General features: G+C 50.0%; 1 protein-coding gene across 1 annotated transcript; it reads right to left on the bottom strand.

The window, feature by feature from the left end:
* Positions 1 to 939: 939 nt before the first annotated feature.
* On the bottom strand, positions 940 to 17,643 carry LOC140254719 (RNA-binding protein 44-like). The gene is made up of 17 exons (XM_072341623.1): positions 16,720 to 17,643; positions 16,554 to 16,612; positions 16,089 to 16,262; positions 15,751 to 15,937; positions 15,630 to 15,655; positions 15,308 to 15,380; positions 14,903 to 15,005; positions 14,475 to 14,606; positions 14,232 to 14,305; positions 14,023 to 14,096; positions 13,408 to 13,801; positions 12,682 to 12,830; positions 12,416 to 12,564; positions 10,746 to 10,820; positions 10,395 to 10,547; positions 3,925 to 4,063; positions 940 to 1,812 (listed from the first exon to the last, which is right to left on the bottom strand). Exons 1-17 carry the CDS (start codon positions 17,641 to 17,643, stop codon positions 1,557 to 1,559), a joined length of 3,141 nt encoding a protein of 1,046 aa, XP_072197724.1. The 3' UTR covers positions 940 to 1,556.
* Between the last annotated feature and the right edge of the window lie 1,828 nt (positions 17,644 to 19,471).

The raw sequence follows: 19,471 nt of genomic DNA, 5'->3' as shown, positions 1-19,471 counted from the left end.
TTGTTAAAGAAATCTGCCTTTGCCCTTAGCTGGGGGTGCAGTGAGAGGGGATCAGTTATGAAAGGGTAGCACAGCCCTCAGCAATCAGTCAGCTCCACGCTGTGAGTGGACACTTTTCTGTTCCTCTGCTGGTGCCCTCAGCTCCCGCTGCTCACTCCGACCTCGGGGGGAACGCGTAGCAGCTTTTATAGCTAGATAAAGCCCAGGAATAAGTGTTGGTGAGGTTTCATACAGAGCACTTGTTGTGTTGTGCAGTGGCTAGGTCTCTCAGCCCCCTCCTCTTCTGTTGCGCACGGGGCTGCTGCAGCGGGTCACAGCAGCATTGCTGGCTTCATTTCCCTCCTGCAGGTCTTACCGGGGGCCCAGAAAAGCAAGGAGACGATGAGATATGTGCATGGCACGTGGCAGGAGAGCCTTATCTTTAGAGAATGCAGCCTTTGTGTGTATTTGGAATGAACAGGGGAGCAGCATGTTTTCCTTGAAGCAGGAGGTGGATGTAGCAGAGAGATCTTTATTGCCAAAGTGGTAATGTGAGGGAGGGTAGGGAGGAAAGCACACACAGGCAGGTTGGAAAGCACATTCTGTTTTCACTTGTGCCAGGGATGAACCCCTCCACGAGGTGGCAGGGGTGATTTAGAGCTGCTCTTGGCCCACACTTTGGCCCGTGCCCCGTTCCAGCAGCTTCCCCACTGAAATCCTCCTTCCGTGGGCTGAGTGTAATCCCCCAGCTCTGTGTTTCCCTCCTCGGCTTCCATGTCTCACCTCAAGATCCCCCACACACACCTCCCTTCCCTGGGCTTGGTTTGGAGGTAAAGTCCTACCACGGGACACCAAAGGAGACCCATGGGGACACCCAGCGGGGCAGCAAAGAGGTCTGTGGGACCTCAACGCACCCAGAGCCCATTTTGTGGAGGGGATGCACCAAAGACTGCCACCTGCTTTAGTTCTGCATGTATTTATTTAATTAGGAAAAGCATCTAATTCCCATTGTTCACTGGGGCACCTCCGAGGGCATCAGTGCCACCACCGGTGTCACCTGCCAGTGCGAAGCGGTGACCATCACCCATCTTTCCACCTCTAGTCAGAGCCTGTCTGTAGGTGGGCAGGGGGAGAAGGTGCTTTTCCTGCTGTTACAAAGGATAAAACAACAACAGAAAGGGTAAAAAGTGAAGGTTTCATCACCCAGGCTGTGCCCTGACCCGCTGTCCTTGTGGTTACGGCACGTCCCAGTGCTGTGCTGGCACCACAGGCATGATACCTACCCCTGCCTTGGTATTTTTCCCCCAATTTTTCCATTGTTTCCCTTTTTCCCCCCTTCCCCCAGTGGATGCTGTGGACTGCTGGGAGGGAAGCAGGGAAGGGCTGAGCAGAGCTGCAGCTCTCTCTCACGGCCCAGCGAGCAGCATCCTTACTACCACCAGCATCCCCAGGTCATTAATGATGGATTTAATTGGAAGCCACCACCCAGGAAGGGGTCAGCAAAGGACGCAACAGCACCAATGGGGCTCAGCTCCCCTGGGATGCTCCTTGGCCAGGCTCTCCCCTAAAAACCATCTCTAAACGATGCCCTCGCTGCGTTTGCTCCGCCATACCACCAGCGCGGTCATCAGCAGGGTGACAAGGATGGGCACCAGGATGAAGGGGCAGAGGATGCCGTTGGGGGGGTCACGCAGTGCCCGGCCGGACGGGGAGCAGTTTCTGAAGTAGTGGCTGTGGACGGCGACGAAGAACTCATCCACCAAGCGGTTGGGCCAGTAGCAAGTGAGGTTCTCAGCCACCGCAACCGTGCAGTTCGTCAGCTCCCCGTAGGTGCTGCAAGACAGATGGGGCACAGCGGTGACACCAGCGGGACACCTGGGTCCTCACCAGCCACCACCGGCATGTGCATCACGAGGACCCCACTAAAATGGATCCACCCAGCCCCCAGGTGAGTTTGTGATGGTGTTACTGTGCATTGTAATGAACGTAACATATAATAACCAAGACGCAGCATAATATTCCATAGTTGAAATACAGTTGTATGTATGTCAGCAAACATACTTTCTATCATAGAGATGGTACTTTCTGTTGTAGATGTGCCTGTATGTGCAGACAGATACATGAGGCTGTGGGTAGCCAGGTACAGAAATGGAAGGTTTCTCTTACTAGTGAGCCTGCTTTCTAAAGGGAAGGGAAAGAAAACAATGTCTTCCCCTGCAAGGTTGCTGTTTAAGACGGCACATCCCAAAGACACTTGGGAAGCCAGCGATAAATAGAAATGCCTGGGGTGTATTCTTAGCAGGGTGACAGCCGGCGGCCCCTCAGCGGCCGGAGCTGAGTGACGGCTGCAGCTGCGGTGCCGCACTGGTGGCGGGGTGGTTCATCCCCTCCATTCCCACCGCACGGTGTGCATGGAACTTTTTTATTCAGATCTGCCTTCCCAAAGTAGGCGGCAGCTCGCACAGCTGGCTACATTTTGCTGTGGAGAGGGAGCTCGGGCTGCAGGTCAGGCTGCATAGGGCAGCGCTGCAGCCAACGCGTGTTTGAGAGATGCGTGGACATGGCACGGATGAACGTGGTTTGGTGGCGGTTGGACTTGGTGATCTTGCAGGTCTTTTCCAACCCAAATGCTGCTGTGATTCTATTGTGCAGACTTTAATTGTCTAAAGCACAACTGAGAAAGGCAGCAGAGCTTGCTGGCGTTGGCTAAACCTGTTCACAGGCCCTGTGGTCCGAATGTCGAGTAGAGGTCAGCCGTCCGGGGCAAACGTAGAGTTAAACAGAGAGACCCCAATGTGACTTGGGTGGTAAGAGCAGTAATGCTCAGCTGAGCCTTAGCTGGTGTGTCTCATGGCTATTCCACCTCTAAATGCCACATAGAAGAAATCAGAGCTCGGACCCCAGTGCCAGATGACACCAGACCTGTTAGAGTCAAAACCTGCAAGTATTTCTCCTTCAGATCTCTGTTCAAGAAGGGTTTCAAGCATAAAAATTCGTTGGCTTGGGGGCGGGTATGGAGAAAAAGCAACGAGGCTCTGGGCCTAAAACGTCATCTCCTAAATAACCTCAGGCTTGTGATCCCACAGAGCAAATGAACTCATGCAATCAAATTAAACACTGCGAGTTTATCAACATTTCCTCCAAGTGCCTCAAGGATAACAAGTTTAGTAGAAGCTATTTAGAAGAAAATCAGGATGTCAGAGATATAGAAGCGGCTCGCTGACACAACTCTCCTTCCTGTGCTGCGGCCTCCCCGAAGATCTGCAGATGGATCGCACCTCATCCAGCTCACAGGTGGGACCAAAGCAGAGCTGCACTTCCGGAGGTGCCCCTTCCTTACTGGCAGCAGCCCCGGATGTCACAAAACCAAGAGATGTTCCATGCACACTGTGCTAGATTTGCCTATAGAAAAGAATGGAATAAGGACTAAGGGGCAAACCTGTTGTCTTTTTTAGGAAGAAGAGTCAGATTTTGGGGCAAGTGAGGTTTCCCAGCAGCAGAACATCTCCCACGCAGTCTTCCCACTCATATTCTCTCCCATTTTATTGTTGATAAAGAGGAAGGAAAATCCAAGCTGTCGTTTTTGTAGGCTTCAGATGTTTACATACGCGCACAAAGAGGAGGTATCAGTTTGGCAGAGAAGAAGAGGAATGGGCAGGAAATTAACCAGAAAACTATTTTTGTGCAACACACTCGCGGCACGTGACAGCATCTGCTCTCCATTTCCAGCTGCCCTCACTCCCCAGCTGTGTTACAGGAGCTCATTTCTGTGCTCTTCTGTCTTCCAAGAGGACCGTGGCACGATGTTGGATGAGAGCACATCGAAAGTGAGCTCTGATGAGAGCAGCCCAGGTCTGCCACGGATTGCTGCTAATTCCCAGCCCTGGTCCCACTCCCCTTTTGGCTCATGAGTTGTTCTGGAGAGGAAGACCCACACTTACTTACCCCATGGTCTCGTCCCAGTCGCACCACAGCCGCTGCCCGATGCCCTCCATGCTGAGCTTGAAGGGCCGGAGGCAGCGCTCACGGATCTGCCGGCCGTACTCCGCCTCATGGCACGCCGTCACCGCAATGAAGTGATGGGCTGAAAGACAGGCCAGTGGGTCAGACTGTGGGTCACCACATACGTACTTACCGGTGGGACCAGGCAGGAAATGGCACCCATAACTGAGCCTTGCCCCTGTCCTGCCTGAGCCGGTGCTTGGAGCTAAACCCATCAGCAGGAAGTAAAGGCACCCCTGCTCTCAGACAGCCCCCTCAAACCATGCTGTGCTTTTTGTTTTCCCTTCTCCCCAGTCTCTCTGCCCCTGCAGTGTCATCTTCTGTTACTTCCCAGCGCCTGATGCCCAAACCGATTATTCACAGAGTGTCCTCCCAGGTATGGCATGAGTAAGAAAGGATACAGCCTTATCCTCTGCTGATCGCACGACTACAAATTGCCAGCGCTTTGGTTAAAAAACAGCAGCACAGAAGGGTCCTGTGTGAAGGACTCCTGACAAATGACCTGCAAGGCGCTGTGCTTCCAAACAAACATCCATCATACCCGTGGATCGTGTGCACCAGCACCAAAATCTGTGTCACCACTGGTCTGAGCTCTGCCTTAGAGGGGTTTGTGATCAGAGCAGAAAGATGCTTCTTGTGGTTTCCACTACCGGAATTTGGAGCATGAAGACCTCATTGGAGAAAAGGCTGCAGGGAGTGACTGTGAATAGCGCAACTAGGCTCCAAGCCAGGTTGTGTTATTGGATGAATTTGTGCATTTTTTCTATGGAAAGCAGCAGTAATGGTACACTGCGATCAGGCTGTAAGAAAAACCTTAGTAGGAATGATTTACTGCAGCTGGCTATAAATAATACCTTGCTCTTGGTCCCAAAGTGCCAGCCGGTGCCTTTGCAGCTACTGGAGCACATTGCAGGCAAGCATTGCATACCGACTCTATTTTTTGCTCCATGTGAATTGCTCAGAGCAAAAGCTGGAGGGAAGGGGGGGAGTATTTTTTACTCCATTACTTAACAAAAGAAATAATTGGCGCAGTTTAGCTGCAGAAATGTTGGCCTTGGGAGCAACGGGCTGCCTGCAATGGCTGAAGTCGTCCACAGGAGCAATGCTGAGCACCGGGTGCGAAGGGGGTAAGCGGGCCTTGGATGAGAGCAGACTGAAACAGGCAGGAGAGGGGCCAAGGGGAACTGGGGGCAAAGCAGGAAGCGGAGCCGTGCAGAAGCGAGCGAGGCACGCAAAGCAGAGAGAGGAACTGGGGAAGAGAAATCTGCTTTGAGAAATTCAAGAGCGACACAACATGAGGAGAAGCAGGATTTAACTGAGCTCAGCGTGGCTGATCGGAGCCAATTAGCACAGCTGAGACTGGAGACAGGTCATCCACTTGTACCAGCACAACAACTATTATTAGTGAAGGCCCAGCATTTCCTGACATCTGTTCCTGAATAACGGACACCGTGGGCACTTCCTAGAGGAAAACATCCTAATTGGCAGCTCCACCTTGGGCAGAAAGATGAGAAGCAACCACAAGTCATACCTGAGCAGCTGCAAGCTACAGCTATCTTGTATTTGGCAGAAAAAAATGAACTCCAAAATGGGAAAATAAATGTTAAAGGCGTAAAGAAATGAAACCAAGTGAAAACATGAGTCCAGGGAGCTTTAAGTACTTGCCAGTCAAAGCAACTCAAAGGCATGGATGGGCTGATCGTGGCTGTGAGCAGCTGGGAAAGAATTGCAAGGTATACAAGGAGCGGTTCAGGTCCCTTGGTTTGCTCTGGTTTTAAGGAAATGCCATTAAATGAATGTTCTCACGCCTGTGACGCCCCTCGATGGTGCTGGATGTAGAATGAAGAAACATGTGCGGAGCACGCGTCGCCCGTGTTAGCGATCATCCCAGCTCCAGCTGGACTGGCAGGTGTTTCTGGTGGAGAGCGCTCAGGGCTGCATGGCCGCAAGCAGAAAACAGCTGGATATTCAGCTCAGAGCACAGATTAGACCCCCAAAGGCTGCAGGCCACTGCTAAGCGACAATCGCGGCAGGGCTGGCAGTGACCAAGCACACATATCTACAGGCCAGCAAAGCTCCGGGCTCCAAGAACTAAAATCCCAATATTTTCTTCCAAACGCTACAGAGCCCTATGTGAAACCATTTGCTTTCTGAACAAGCCCAGGCTGAAATCGCTCTGCTTTCCCCTTGTTGTCTGCAGGTTTGCTCTGTTGCATCGAGAATGAGCTTTGTGGCTCAGGCTTTGCCTGCACAGCACTGCAGCACCCAGCGAGCGCTCCCAGCACTGCAGCGAAGCCCACAGCTTCCAGCCGTGCCCACATGCGAGCAGACGGGCTGTGGTCTGCCCGGCGTGCCCAAACCGCCCACGGCACAAACTTGCTGCAGAGACATTCCTGAGGGCTTTCTTTTCCGCTGTGGTGTCAATAAGGCCCTGCACACAGCCTTCCCCCTCCTCAGAAGAAACCCCGGGCTGAAGCTCTGCCACACTCAGGCACCTCTGGTGGCAGAGCTCCACGGTCAGTATCTCACGGAGCATCTCTTACAGTGGTTTCCTGCACCTACAGCCAACTTCTCCCCACGCAAGGGATGATTCAGCACAGAGCAGCTGTGGTAGGATTTAATTCAATCCAGAGTATTGGATTAAAATTAAAACAGGACCGTCTTTTTGCCTGATAGCAGCGCTGCTGGATGCTGTCAGCTAATGAATAAATGGCAACAAGCGCCCCCGGGCTGCTCCAGTTCCTCCCCCGGCCTCAGTTCTCCGTGTGGAACAGCAGGAGAGACACGATGTTCTTGTCTTGTCAGGTGCTAGTGGCTGTCGAGCACATTTCCAGGAAGGGGACTTAGCTTGGATGTCCCCGGACTCAACTCCACGCAGGACAGAGCAGCAAATGCTCCTTTTCCTTAAAACAACCCCAGCCCAACCTGATTTAGGACATAGATAAAATAAAGACCAGATGAAGAGGGGAGGGATGGGACTATGAATCAGAAAGGCAGGCACCCTACACAGCAACCGCTGGTGGACTAGACACCAAAATCTGGCACGAGCAGTTAGCTATAATTACATCCTTAATGAGTAGCGTGGGCTCTTAAAAAAATTATGTGCCTGGTTAAATTTTTGGAGGTAAGCATGGGTTTTTGTTACCCAATACTCCTAGAGACCGTGGGGTTGCGAAGAGGAGGATGGCAAGGCCCGCGTGCTCGTGCTGCTTCTAAAACGGAAGCAGAGAAAAGGACGCCAAAAACACAGGAGATAAAAGCACAGGTGCAGCTGGATGATGCCACTTGGGTCCAGCAGAAGGATGCTGAGGCAACCAGAGGTAATAACGCTCACAGTGCCTGGGGTGTGTCGGGAGGAGGGTCAGCACCCCAGGCACAGATTCCTGAGGTAGGTTTGGGGACAGCGGAGCTCTGAGCACATTGCTCGGCTTCCCGAAGCATTTGTCTGCATTAAGCTGGGTGCGTTCTGCTGTGCACGGCCAGAGGCTGCTTTATTGAACTACCTTTGAGATCTAAAAAAAAAATGGCTCCCGGACACACGTTACTCACTCAGCTGAACGCACAGCCTACAAGGAACAAAATAAATACATATAAAAATCCATTAGAGCAAAGCAAAATAAGCAGCTCCGGTGTCTTGCTGATGCATTCGTCCCGGGCTGCAAAGAATTACAGCTTGCCGAAATACTTTTAACATGCATTTTCCCAGCTAGGAAACCATTTATTTCACTTTTTATAGATGGGATTTTTGATGCAGGCTGTTTTTCCCTTCCAGCTGAATAACGCACTCCTTCTCTCCCACACAAAGCACAGACAGCTTCCCACCAAGCCTTACCCAAAAGGACGAGGCAGTGCCAGCGCTGGCAGCAGAGCACGAAGCAGGTTTGAGCCCAGGCTCACCATTGCCTTTTTGCATACAGAGGCCCACATCTCTTCTCATGAATAGGAAGCCTCGAGTCCCCTCTGTTCCAGAACCTAGCACAGCCAAATGCCGTAGTAACCCTGCAAATCTGCTTGGCTTTAATAGAAATAAGGTGGTTTTCTGTGCATCTTGACAGCCTCATGCTGGGAGTGCTTGATCCCACTTCATCCGTCAGCACCAGCGATAACCATGTTCCATGCAACCCGGCCCACAGGGAACTCCACAAACGTGGAAATCAGGCATCAGAGCCCACCGGAGAGTGTGCCGTTGCCAACAAGCAGACCCAACTGGCACAGATGTTTCACCTTTAATGGCAGCAGGTACCTTGGGATACAGCTGGCGCTCCAGCCTGGCAAACAGGGTGCGGGGTTATTTTAGTTGATCCCCCAGCTTTGTAAAGAGACTGCAGCCAGCTGCTTAGAGCACCAACAATCAATGCCTTTTTTTTTTTTTTGCTAGCAGGAAAGCTCAGCTGGTGAGGCTGGCAGGGAGATGGTGAAGAGGAAGGCAGTGCTCCAAGCCAGCAGGAGTGGCTGCACTGAGTTGACACAGCAGTGACCAACAACTCAACAGAGATGCAACAAAGCGGTCTCAGCCTTACGCTGGCTCACCCAGTTTTATTTTGGATGCCATCCAGGCATCTGAAGAGGACTGTATTCCTTTTGTAACACCGAAACAGAACCAGCCGGCCTCCCCGAGCACTTCTGCATTGTGCTGCACCATGAGACCACAGCTCAGCATGAGGAGCTGCGCTGGCACGGCAGCTGGGGCTCAGCAAAGCCCCTGCACTCTGTGAGAGCTGAGCTATCTGCGTCTGCCTCAGCACTCGTACAGCGAGCTGCCGGCACGTCTGGTAGCACAGCTTGTTTGATCTTTCCTTTCTGGAAAAGAAAACCCACAACCCACGCCTGCTTCATCAGAAGCATCAGCAACCTCGATGTTCACCACTCCACCGTCTCAGTGGTCACCCCCAGTGAGTGAAGCCACATCTGGAAGCAGGAAGGAACAAACAAGCTTTTTTTCTTTTAATATTTCTTTTTTCTTTTCTTTTTTTTTTTTTCTTCACCCATCTAGAGCAGGACCTTCTTTAACATAAAAGCCTGCAAAAGGATACAGCGAAAGAAATGCATCCCCAACTCAGCGCCAGGATTAGCTGCCATCTATCACAGCTAAGTGGCTTACACAGAGGCAGATGTCCTGCTGCGAGCGCTGGAACTGGAAAAGAGCAGCCTGGAGTACCACCAGCTCCTGCTCTCTTATTTCCAAAGCCCCTGAACCCAAACCACGTGGCGGAAGGTGCAGTAAAAGGACGAGCTGAAGTCCTGCAGCCAAACCAAGAAAGCCTCCTGGCCATGACCTCCTTCCACCCAGACATTTCACCAGTTAAAGAACAACGAAGATTGGGTTTAGGGCTCTGCACAGATGGGAACAATGAGAACAACCACAGGAATAAGGGGGGGGGGGGGGGGGGTATTCTACTCCTGGAAGGGGAAAGCAGCAGGGATCCCGTCACGAGGGACACTGCCCTGAGCTCTTCATGGGGTCACATCTCAGAAGCGGGCTTACATTTGTGACCCAAGAGAAGGGAAAGGCACTGCAGACAGCAATCCTACAGCAGCAGGAGCTGCTGTGTGCTGGCAGTGGGACCGCATGCTCCCACCTAGCAGAGCCGAGCGTGCTTTGCCTGCCCTAACTCCCCCTGAACCAGTTGCAGCTACAGAGCAGTGCAATTAATGTCAGCGCTGGGATGAGCCCAGCGCAGCTCCGTGCGTTATTCAGTGGGGCTAAAAGGAGAAAATCTGCACTGAAGTGCAAATGGGGGAAAAACAAGGCTACGTTTCCTCAAGGAGCACTTCAGCGTCACGCAAGAGCAGCTGCACGGCACTGTGCAGCTTCTTTTCTAAGCAATCCTAAACACGCTTCTTACAAGAAGTACCAAAGCACAGTGCTAAGGTTTTTACTGGGTATACTTGGGTTATAAGCCAGTCCTCTACCTGTTGCACACAAAACCCTACCAACATCGAGGAGACTTCACGCCTTGTGAAAGCAGACGCGTGATGCGGGAGTTCCCAAAGTGATTGGCGGTCTCCTACCTGCAAATCCATCCCCAGCTCAGAAGCATTGGCCAGAAGGAGCTCTTCTGGCTGGGTCCTCTCCTCTCGCCTGGTTAAGAAACGGCAAAACGGAGAAACCCCTCCTAGAGCAGTTTCCCTGTCGTTAATTTCTGTGCTAGTAGCGAAAGGCAGAGGATGTCTTCTGGCGTGAGCGCTCTTCAGCGCACCTCGCCGCGCACAGAGGACCGCGTCGGACTGCATCACCGCCAGCACACACAGAGCCCAACTCCGATCGTTCCTCGGCACTTGGGAACGACCGCTCCTTCCCGTTCCCCCCGCAGCCGACGCAGCGCGGGCAGAGCCCGTACAGCTCACGTTTAGGAGCCTCTCCCAGAGTCCCCCGCTTCCCCCTGGATGCCGGCGCAGCCCGCGGCACTCACCCAGCACGAAGCAGAGGAAGCGGCGCGGCAGCAGGGCCATGGCCAGCAGCGAGGGGCCCGGCTGCCGCCTCGCCGGGAGCCGCCGCGCGATCGTGCCCGTCCTTGGTGCTTGTTTCGTGTTAACAGAAATCAAGCGAGTTCGCACAGCTCCACCTGCGGGAATCGGCAGCGCTCTGCGTTACGGACATCCCCGTTTTCTCGTCGCAGCAGAACGCCTCCCTCCGTAAAGCACCGTGCCCATCTCATTGCACAGCTAGGGAGCACGGAGGGCAGCGTGCGCTGTTAGCGATGCGGCAGGGCGAAGCACTCAGCTGGGTGCGGGCAGGGAGGAAACCAAAGCGGAGGCCGGACCCGCAGCTTGGGGATACGCCAGCAGCAGCGCCTGGCAGTGCGGCACCGGGGCTTGGGAAGCGTTTGCCACCGCGGCGAGGGGAGACCAAATAGCGAGGGTTGGAAACGGCAAAACAACAGCACAACTCTGGGAAGAAGGCAAAACAACCTTTATTCACGGTAAGGCTGCTTTCGGCAGCACGGGCAGCCGGGAGCAAAGTACAGCCAAGGGACAGAGGTGGACAGCAGTGCGTGGTATGACAGCACGCGCCTGCCAGTGACAATCGGTGCTGGCTTCCCTCAGCCCCACGGCAGGCGCACACCTAAGCTGCCTTTCCTTCCGTTGCCAGAAGAGGACGTAAAACCACGGGAGGAGCTCCACGGGCAAACAAAAGGCTGGGTGCTCCCGTATCAACCCAAAGCAGACGTCGGGGAGAGTCTGGGTGGGAGAGGCTTTCCCTGCACGGTGCTACAGGACCCAAAAGAAAGGCTTCTAGACCCAACCCTCCAGGGCAACGCTCCGCTCAGAGCAGCCGCTGCAGCACGGGGCTTAGTTAAGCTCACCGCCAGCGCCGCACGCTCTCCAAGCCGGCCCTTGCTGCCTCTCCCTCCCCTGCCTTGCGTGAAAAGGATACTTGACATTTCTGCCCACTATTTGAACCGTTATCTGGAAAGCGCGTAAGCATGCCGGCTGTTTGTTAGCATGGCAGTTATCACCGCGCTGACACGGAGCGGCACCGGGAGCCGGGGCTTGAGTGCTGCAGCAGAAAGAAGTCTTGCTGGTACGAGACAAGTCTCAGTGTGTTGAAATGGGAGCCTTACAACCTCAAGAGAAACACAGGGAACTACACAGAACAACCGAACCGGGAAGAATTGCTCAACATCTGTCTGCACAGAAAGCCGCTCTCAAAAGAACTTCGGGCCACGTTCGGTCAAGCAGAACTGCAAACCGTACAGCAATGCTAAGCTCAAGAAATCAAACAAACAAGAACAGAACAATTCCGGAGCGAGCTGGACTGCAAAAATCTGTCATGTGAAGTGGTCAGTTCTTCATTACATTATCTACACGGAAAGGAAGATAAAGTACAAGCAGATTAAGTTTTGCCCGAACGCGTGCAAGGCGAAACAAAATAGCAGCGATTTCAGCATCCCAGAGCACTGCTAGAGGCTGTACTGCTTTTGCTATGGAAGGCAGAAGCTTGCACATAAAAGCGAGTTTCCTAGCCCTGAGAACTGCGTACCGAAAAGTTACTACGATAAAGCCCAAAAACCAGGGGGCAAACAAACTCGTTCTGTTCGATACCTACAGCAGAAATAAATATCACGGAAGAAAAAAACTCGTCAGGTTTTAAACCAGAATCGAGCCTGTACTGGAGTTCCTGTGTGAAATGCTTCACAGGAACTGGCCACTAGATGTCACCTTTGCCCAGAACATTGATAATTTACTCCGCTACGTTCATCTATAAAACCCGCACAGCGAAACCCCCAGCGTACCCAGGCTGACGAGTGCACAGAGCTAGCGAGCTCCTCTGCTCACAGACGTTCTGCATCAACAGCCCGTCTTTAGAATCTGCTGTTGTAGTCATTCATTCTCTTACTTATTGTGCAGGAAGAGGTTCCTAGGAAGCTCTCCTAGTCAGGCTACGCAGCTAGATCAATTCACATCTGCATTCCTGTAGGCTGGAATACTCACTGATCGACACTGCTTTTTCCTGTGCAAGCAGCCGTTGGTTTCCTTAGGATTACAGAGGCCCTTTCCATAATAGAACTGATGGACAAGCCACTTAGGACGCCATTATTGTTCTTCCTCACCTCCAGCAGAGCGTCCACGATTTTGTCTCTATAGGAGCAACAGAAGCAGCTGCTGACATCACTTCTTGTGCCATTAGCGCTCAGCTTATCCTGTCTATCGTATTCATTACACATCAGGGCAGAACTGCAATCCAAGTACTCTCACCTGCTAGCTTCTGGATGGACATCTTTAAGTTTCTTCATTAATTTGGCAAAGCTGCTCAAGTTCAGTGCTTTAGGAGACATAAAGGCTTCTAATGAATTAGGAGAGAAAGGAGCAGCAGGTGCTTTTGGCAGGGAATTTTCTCCAGTAGCCTAAAATTGCATGAAAATTGCAGTGAATGGGCTGTGCGCTGCACAAGTCACTTGGAGCATCTTTACTCCCAATAAGTGTCACAGTAATAAGAGAAGTGAGAGAAATAGAGATAGATAGCATATCTACAGCTTCCCAACCATTCCTAATGGTGTCTTGTTCTCCAGTGACCAGCCAGAGTGAATAAAGAAATGATACCTATGATGCTACCGTGCCATTACATTTAAAACCTGATAGTGTTTCCTCTGGTATCCCCATCTCTTTCCTGTATCAAAATCAAAAGACATTCACATTGAAAGCGTGCCAAGTAAAACTAAAAGAGAAGAAAAACGAGATAAAAATGTCATGCAAATGCCTGGGCTACCGGTTTGGGGTTAAGAAGAAATATCACAGCTTAATGTGGGAGCAAACAAACGGTGTTCTCACTCTTTTCTAGCGTGTCACCAATTTATAACTGACACATTCCACGCTTTCAGACCCTTATATCATTTGGTAAGCAATAAATGTAACATGTTAGAGAGCAGGAAGCTGCAAGGCTCCAATCTGCCACATAAAGGAGCCGCAATAATCATTAATTACCTTTAGATTAACTGCAAATAGAAAACTTACGGAGCCTTCAGCAGAGGATTCGGGGCACTTTGCTTCTGAAGGTGCTTGTGTAGAGCAAGGAGTGCGTGCAGAAGCCTCGGGCAGGAGAGGCACATTCAGAGAAGCAGAGGAGGTGCCAGGTGCTCCCACAGAACCAGAGGCTGACAGGAGTGTTTCACTCTGATCGCCACTTGCACTGTTAGCAACAACAGGGAGAGATTTGCACCAAAGCTTCTTCCCAAGTATTTGGGAAGCCCAAGATCTGTTCTCTGATGGATTGCTGACGAGCTCCACGCTTATTGGTTTTCCTTTCATTTGTGTCTTGTTCATTTCTTCCACTGCTAACTTTGCTGAGGAGGTGTCTTTGAAGCTGAGAAATGCACATCTAAGACACAAAATAGGAAACTAAGTGAACTACATCTTCAATTACAACACAGTATATTGGTGCTATCAGTATGAACACAGGATGACTCTCATCTTTTAGCCACATTGCAAGAGAAAATTCCAAGCTGCGTGGCTTCTCATTAGGTGAGAAGCCACCTGGAATCACAGGTTATTGCCAACTAATCTGTATCTACATTGCTTAATAAAGCTTTATTTATGTACCTGTGGTTATCAGAATCCGCACAGAGCAGAATGACAGAGATCTGGTACTTGTGGAAATGCATTCTCAGATCATCCTACAAAAACACACGGGGATATATATATATATATATATATACATATATACATATATATATTCTTTGCAGGGATATAGGGTGAAGGTTCACACGAGCAGTCAGACATCACTGCTATGGAAATGGAAGCGGGCGTACCTCTGACACAGATGAACTCAAGCCGCCAATGCAAACAAATGTGCATTCATTTGCGCCTTCTGTTATCTTTGCTCCTGATAACAAACATAAGAAATCAGACTGTTATCCTTTTTCCAGCTCAAGCTTACATCTCTGTAAAGTAATTCTCCAGAAGCCATTACAGGGCAGGATGCAGAAAGGAACACGGAGTGCATGCGATCAATGCCATTATTAGGTACCTCACCTCAGAGCAGGTGACCTCACCTCTTAAAGCAACCGTGTCTTGTTTCTCTGGGTGCTTCCCCACTTCTTCAGATACTACTGACAAATCCGTGACTGCCAAGTCCTCTTTAGCATCAAACCAGCATTCATTCCGTTCTTTGTTTCTCACATATCCTTGGCGGTACAAATAGATTTCAGATGATTACACTCAGATGAATGAATATTAAACTGGTATGTGTTTCAGAGGATCCCAGCCGCTTCCATTATTTGCTATAGCAGATCTCCCATCTGATTCAAGTGGCAAATGTTTATTATTATTTCTTTGTGGACAAATAGATGGCTGATATAGAGGGATATTCTGCCTTGTATTGGAACGCTTACTAGTATGTATTTGACACCCTTTCCCCCACACCTCACCCCTCAAACAACGAGCAGACTGTACCATATTGCACCAGAAGCAGCGAGCTTACCTTGCTGCACGCCCTGCTCTTTAAGCTGCTCCTGGGACACCTTGGAGGAAGCAGAGTCACCGGCCTGATGGCTGTCAGTTAAACACGTGGTCTGTGCACTCTCCTATGAGCATATTCCAGTTACATCATACAACATGCACTTGATAATATATGTATGTGTTTTACTTTAGAATAATAATCAATTAAACAGGTTGATTTTAAACACAGAACCTGCTGATCTCACCAACAACCACTACATTGTTTTGCTTTCAACCCAATCTGGTCACTCAGCAGACCTTGCTGTTACTGGCAGAGAATCTCAGCTTGAACCTTACAGCCCATGGCTGTATCGAAGCATACCTGATAGGAGTCACTGTTCCCAGCACAAATGTCTATCAAATTCAGTAATGACAAACCCCTACCTACCGTGTTGACAGGAGTTCTGGTTTCTTGCAACCCTGAAGTTTCAAAACCTGCTTTTGTCACGCCTGAAAAAGAACTGCAAAAGATCCAACAGCTCAATTTAAATGCAGCTCCACAATTTGTAACATGCACCACCGCACAGTTCCCATCCGAGAACACTACAGAGCAGAGCTTTCCTTGCAATGAAACCACTGCACTCAAAGTGCTATGCGGTCTGGAGCGACAAGATGCATCCCTACATTAAGGATTCCCAAGTTTAACACTTTTTAAGCTCTGCTCTCATTTATTTTGAGCTTTAAAACCAGAAATGAGGACTACTACTCACCCATGGCAGAGTTCCTCCCTGAATAACTGTCAAAAGAGAAAACAGGACTTCATTTTCTAGAAAGAAATTATTAAAGCCAAACAAGCACCATAATAATAACAATAAAATAGTAATAAAATACCTTGCATGGGACATAAGAGGAAACAATTGGCGACGACTTTATCTCGACTGACAGCGGTGGGAGTGTGCTCAAAGGTGTGCCCGTTTGTATTTTTGCTCTCATACTGCTGTAATTCTTATTCAGCTCTTCCAAAACTGACGTGACAGACGAACTTACTTCAGTATTAGCAGAAATATTTCCGTGGTATCTGTTAAAATGTGTGGAGGAAAGAAAAATGTTCCCCATCAGCAGCACTATAAGGCATCCCACAGTTGGAATCCCAGGTTTGCTGCAGGGTGAATATTTAGCAATTAATGCCACGTGATCCATTGCACTCAGAAGGACATTAATGTACGTGCCTGCTAAAACAAGCCTTTTCCTCCAAAGCCAGTTTGTGGATCTTCAAGCAGTGTCGATAGCACATCTGATAGTGAGCGCTTAGAACCTGCAGCTCTGCTTCAATAGCTCTCTGCAGGAGATTTTGACAGACTGACACAGAATCCTTCAAAGCTTCTTTGTTGAGGTGTGCTGGCCTTCAAAATAACAATAAATGCAATCTCTTAGCGCTTGAGTCAATACTACAGCTGTGCTATGTTTTATTGTTAAATGAGTAGCTTTACTGAAGCCACCTTCTGATGTGATTGAAGGGAAAAGATAATGCCATCAGTTCTTCCTATTTGCAGGATTAGTGAATCAGAATTCTTACAGTTAGAAGTGACCTTTAAAGGCCCAGCTCCCCTGCAATGAGCAGAGCCTTTCCATCTCCGACACAGAAATCTTACCTGGCATCTAGAACTCCAAACACAGAACAATCCGTGACCCACCTGTCAGCCTTTATCTTTATATGGCTGCTGCACGACTCAGTTTTGGATTCCCGCTGTTCCTACATAAAGATCATTACAAAGAAGGTACGGATTAACATTTGCACAGACAAATTCTGAGTTAGGTTACCAAAGCTTTACGCATCAACCTTATTATTTGCAAAGTTACCTTGTCTTCTGAACTGCTTTCATTTACCGCAACACTGCCATCCTGGTGCACATCAGCAAGCTGTGACCGCATTTCCTCTATAGGACCAGGTCCAGACAGGGGGTCTGTACTGTGAACAACACTGGCACAAGTTTCCCCGAGCCAACCCACATGCGTGAATTCATTCATCATCGTCACCTCCGTATTAATTGCCCTGGATAGGAGAGGAACTCGAGCACTGGTACTTCTGCTGGTTGTAAAGCAAACTCTGAAATCACAGCTTGCATCGACAGCCTGGTTCACTTTAGAATGACCGGCCGCATCTCCCAAGCTTTCACAACACTGCAAGTTGAGGGAGGCGGTGGCATTTGCACTGCAAGATTTCCCTGCAGCTTTGTCCCCAGAACAGAGATCCTTGATAGCGAGAACTGCAGGGACCAGACGCCGGTTCTCATCTGCCTTTGTAGCACAGTAAGCGCAGCTGGCACCACACATGCATGGGAGGGGTTCCTCTGCCTTAGCTGCTTCTGCACCTGTACAACACACAGCTTCCCTGTGCTCCGGAGGCTCGCTTGAGCTATTCCCATCATCAAAGCCGTCTTCATTCGCACTGATGTACTCCAGCTGTGAATCTTCACCCACACGGACGTGACTCCCCCCATCGCACAGCCCGCAGCTGGAATCGGTGCCACCATCACACGCTCTCCTCAGCACATCAGCTTCTGTCTTGTTGGCATCTACCTCTGCACTGCAGGTTCTCATTCTCATGTTATACATGTCAATATCTGCATCTAAAGACGTACTCAAGTAAGGCAAGCTTTCCTCTGACAATGCTGCAAGGCCTCTGCTGATGCTTTCCTGGGCTTCCTTGTGATAAGGGCGTAGCAGGGAGGTGTGCACGAGGCACTGCTGTTCGCTTTTAACATCATCCTTCTGCAGCTCCATGGCGCACACGGGTCCTTCTCAGAAATGATCCACACAGTTCCTCCTGCAGGCTGCCACGGCCACCTCCGTCACATCAACGAGACAACTTCTAACTACTTTGCGCCATACAACAGCACTCCTTCTCCTTAAGACCGACTGCAGCCCACGCTGCAGGCCCGACCCTCAGAGCAGAGCCTGGCCACCAACGGCCACCAACGGCCCACCATGCGCTCAATGGCCGCCACATCTGATTGGCTGAGGCGGAGGCCATGTGCTGCCACCGCCATGTTGCCTCAAGCAGCCGCAGCTTTCTGGATCTTGGCGTGTTCCAGGACCCTCATTTGTGCAAAACTGCTTTTTGTCCTGGCTGCTGCAAGGCCTGAAGTGCAAGGTCTGCCCTCCCTGAGTCTATAAAAGGCAGTGAAAATGCGTTGAGGCTTCTAAACAGTGCTATGCCACCCCCAAAGCACAACCGCCTACAGAATCACTGCCACCCCCTGGCCCTCAGCCCCACAGCCCCCCCCAGTGGGTCCTGCTTCCCAGCAGCAGCACAAGGACAGATGACTGCACCAAAACCACCTGACAAGCGATGTGTTTTATTGGCAATGTCTGCTGATTTCCTTTATTTTTTTTTTCCACACTCCTTAAATTTATGAATATAGAAAAAAAAAAAAAAAAAGACAAAAAAAAGAGATCCAAACAAAAACCAATCAACATTTCGGGTAACATTCCATTCTGCAAACATTACAATTACTGAACGTTTAAAAATAAACCCAAAGGGTAGCAGGTTTAAATAGCGATTATAGGAGAAGGCAGGTTTGGGGCCTTTGGGGCAGCCCTGCCTGGAGCCCAATGGACATGACATGGACAATGTGCTGTTGTCGTCGTCCAAAGCCCTGTCGTGCATTCTTCACAGGAAAACACAAACCAGTTGGCATTAAACCCAACGGTGCTTTCTCTTCCCTTATTCTAGAGCTAAGTCATGCTGAAAGTTATGGGGAAAAACGCGGCTTCAGCATCCAGCTACTTCATCACACATGGTGATTCCTACTAAGAGCATATCCAGGCTGAAACACACAGATGATTTCTGTCACGAGGCTAATGCTTATGGGGTGCATATGACTTCCCTGATCACTGACAACCTTCTGTTGTACATTGGTGACATGACCTATGTGATCTTAAATACCCTGTGTGGGCTTAACTTGATAACAGAGAAGGTGATTTCTTTTGTAACTATGTTTTGTGCATGTTTGTTTGCTTGTTTGAATACTGATATAGTCCTAGCAATTATTGTGTTGTACTTCAAGGCATGTTGGCCGTCTGTATTTTATTACTTGTGTGTTAGAATGTTAGATAAGGTTATTAAATTGTGCATGAATTCAGCTGTGTGATTGGTGACTAACTTGGACACTGAGCTTTGCTGGGGACTTTAAAATTGCTGGATGTAGAGACACATTGCTTGTACAATGAATACATTTCCAAAGCTGAAAAACTTTTTATCCAAAGCAAACCCGACCCAGAACCTGCCACTCGATTGGGCTGCCCGGAGCCCCATCCATCCCAGTCTGGATCGCCTCCAGAGATGGGGCCATCATGATTTCTCTGGACATCCTGTGTCAGTGCCTCACCACGATGATTAAAAAAATTCAGCCTGCTAATATGTAACCTAAATCTCCCCTCTTGTGGTTTAAAGGTATTCCACTTTGTGTCCTGTCACCATCAGGCTGCAGCTGAAATACTGAGTCAGGTCTGGAACTGGTGATGGAGCACCTGTTGGGGAGGCAGGGCCAAGCCAGGGGAGCTCAGGTGCAGGCAACGTAGCTGAGTGCTTGGGAGGAGTCAAGCCGGG

The sequence above is a fragment of the Excalfactoria chinensis genome, chromosome 7, assembly GCF_039878825.1.
Source record: "Excalfactoria chinensis isolate bCotChi1 chromosome 7, bCotChi1.hap2, whole genome shotgun sequence".
In the NCBI taxonomy this organism is placed as follows: Eukaryota; Metazoa; Chordata; class Aves; order Galliformes; family Phasianidae; genus Excalfactoria; species Excalfactoria chinensis.
Note: the sequence above shows the minus strand (reverse complement) of the source record. Positions and strands in the feature narration are given on the sequence as shown.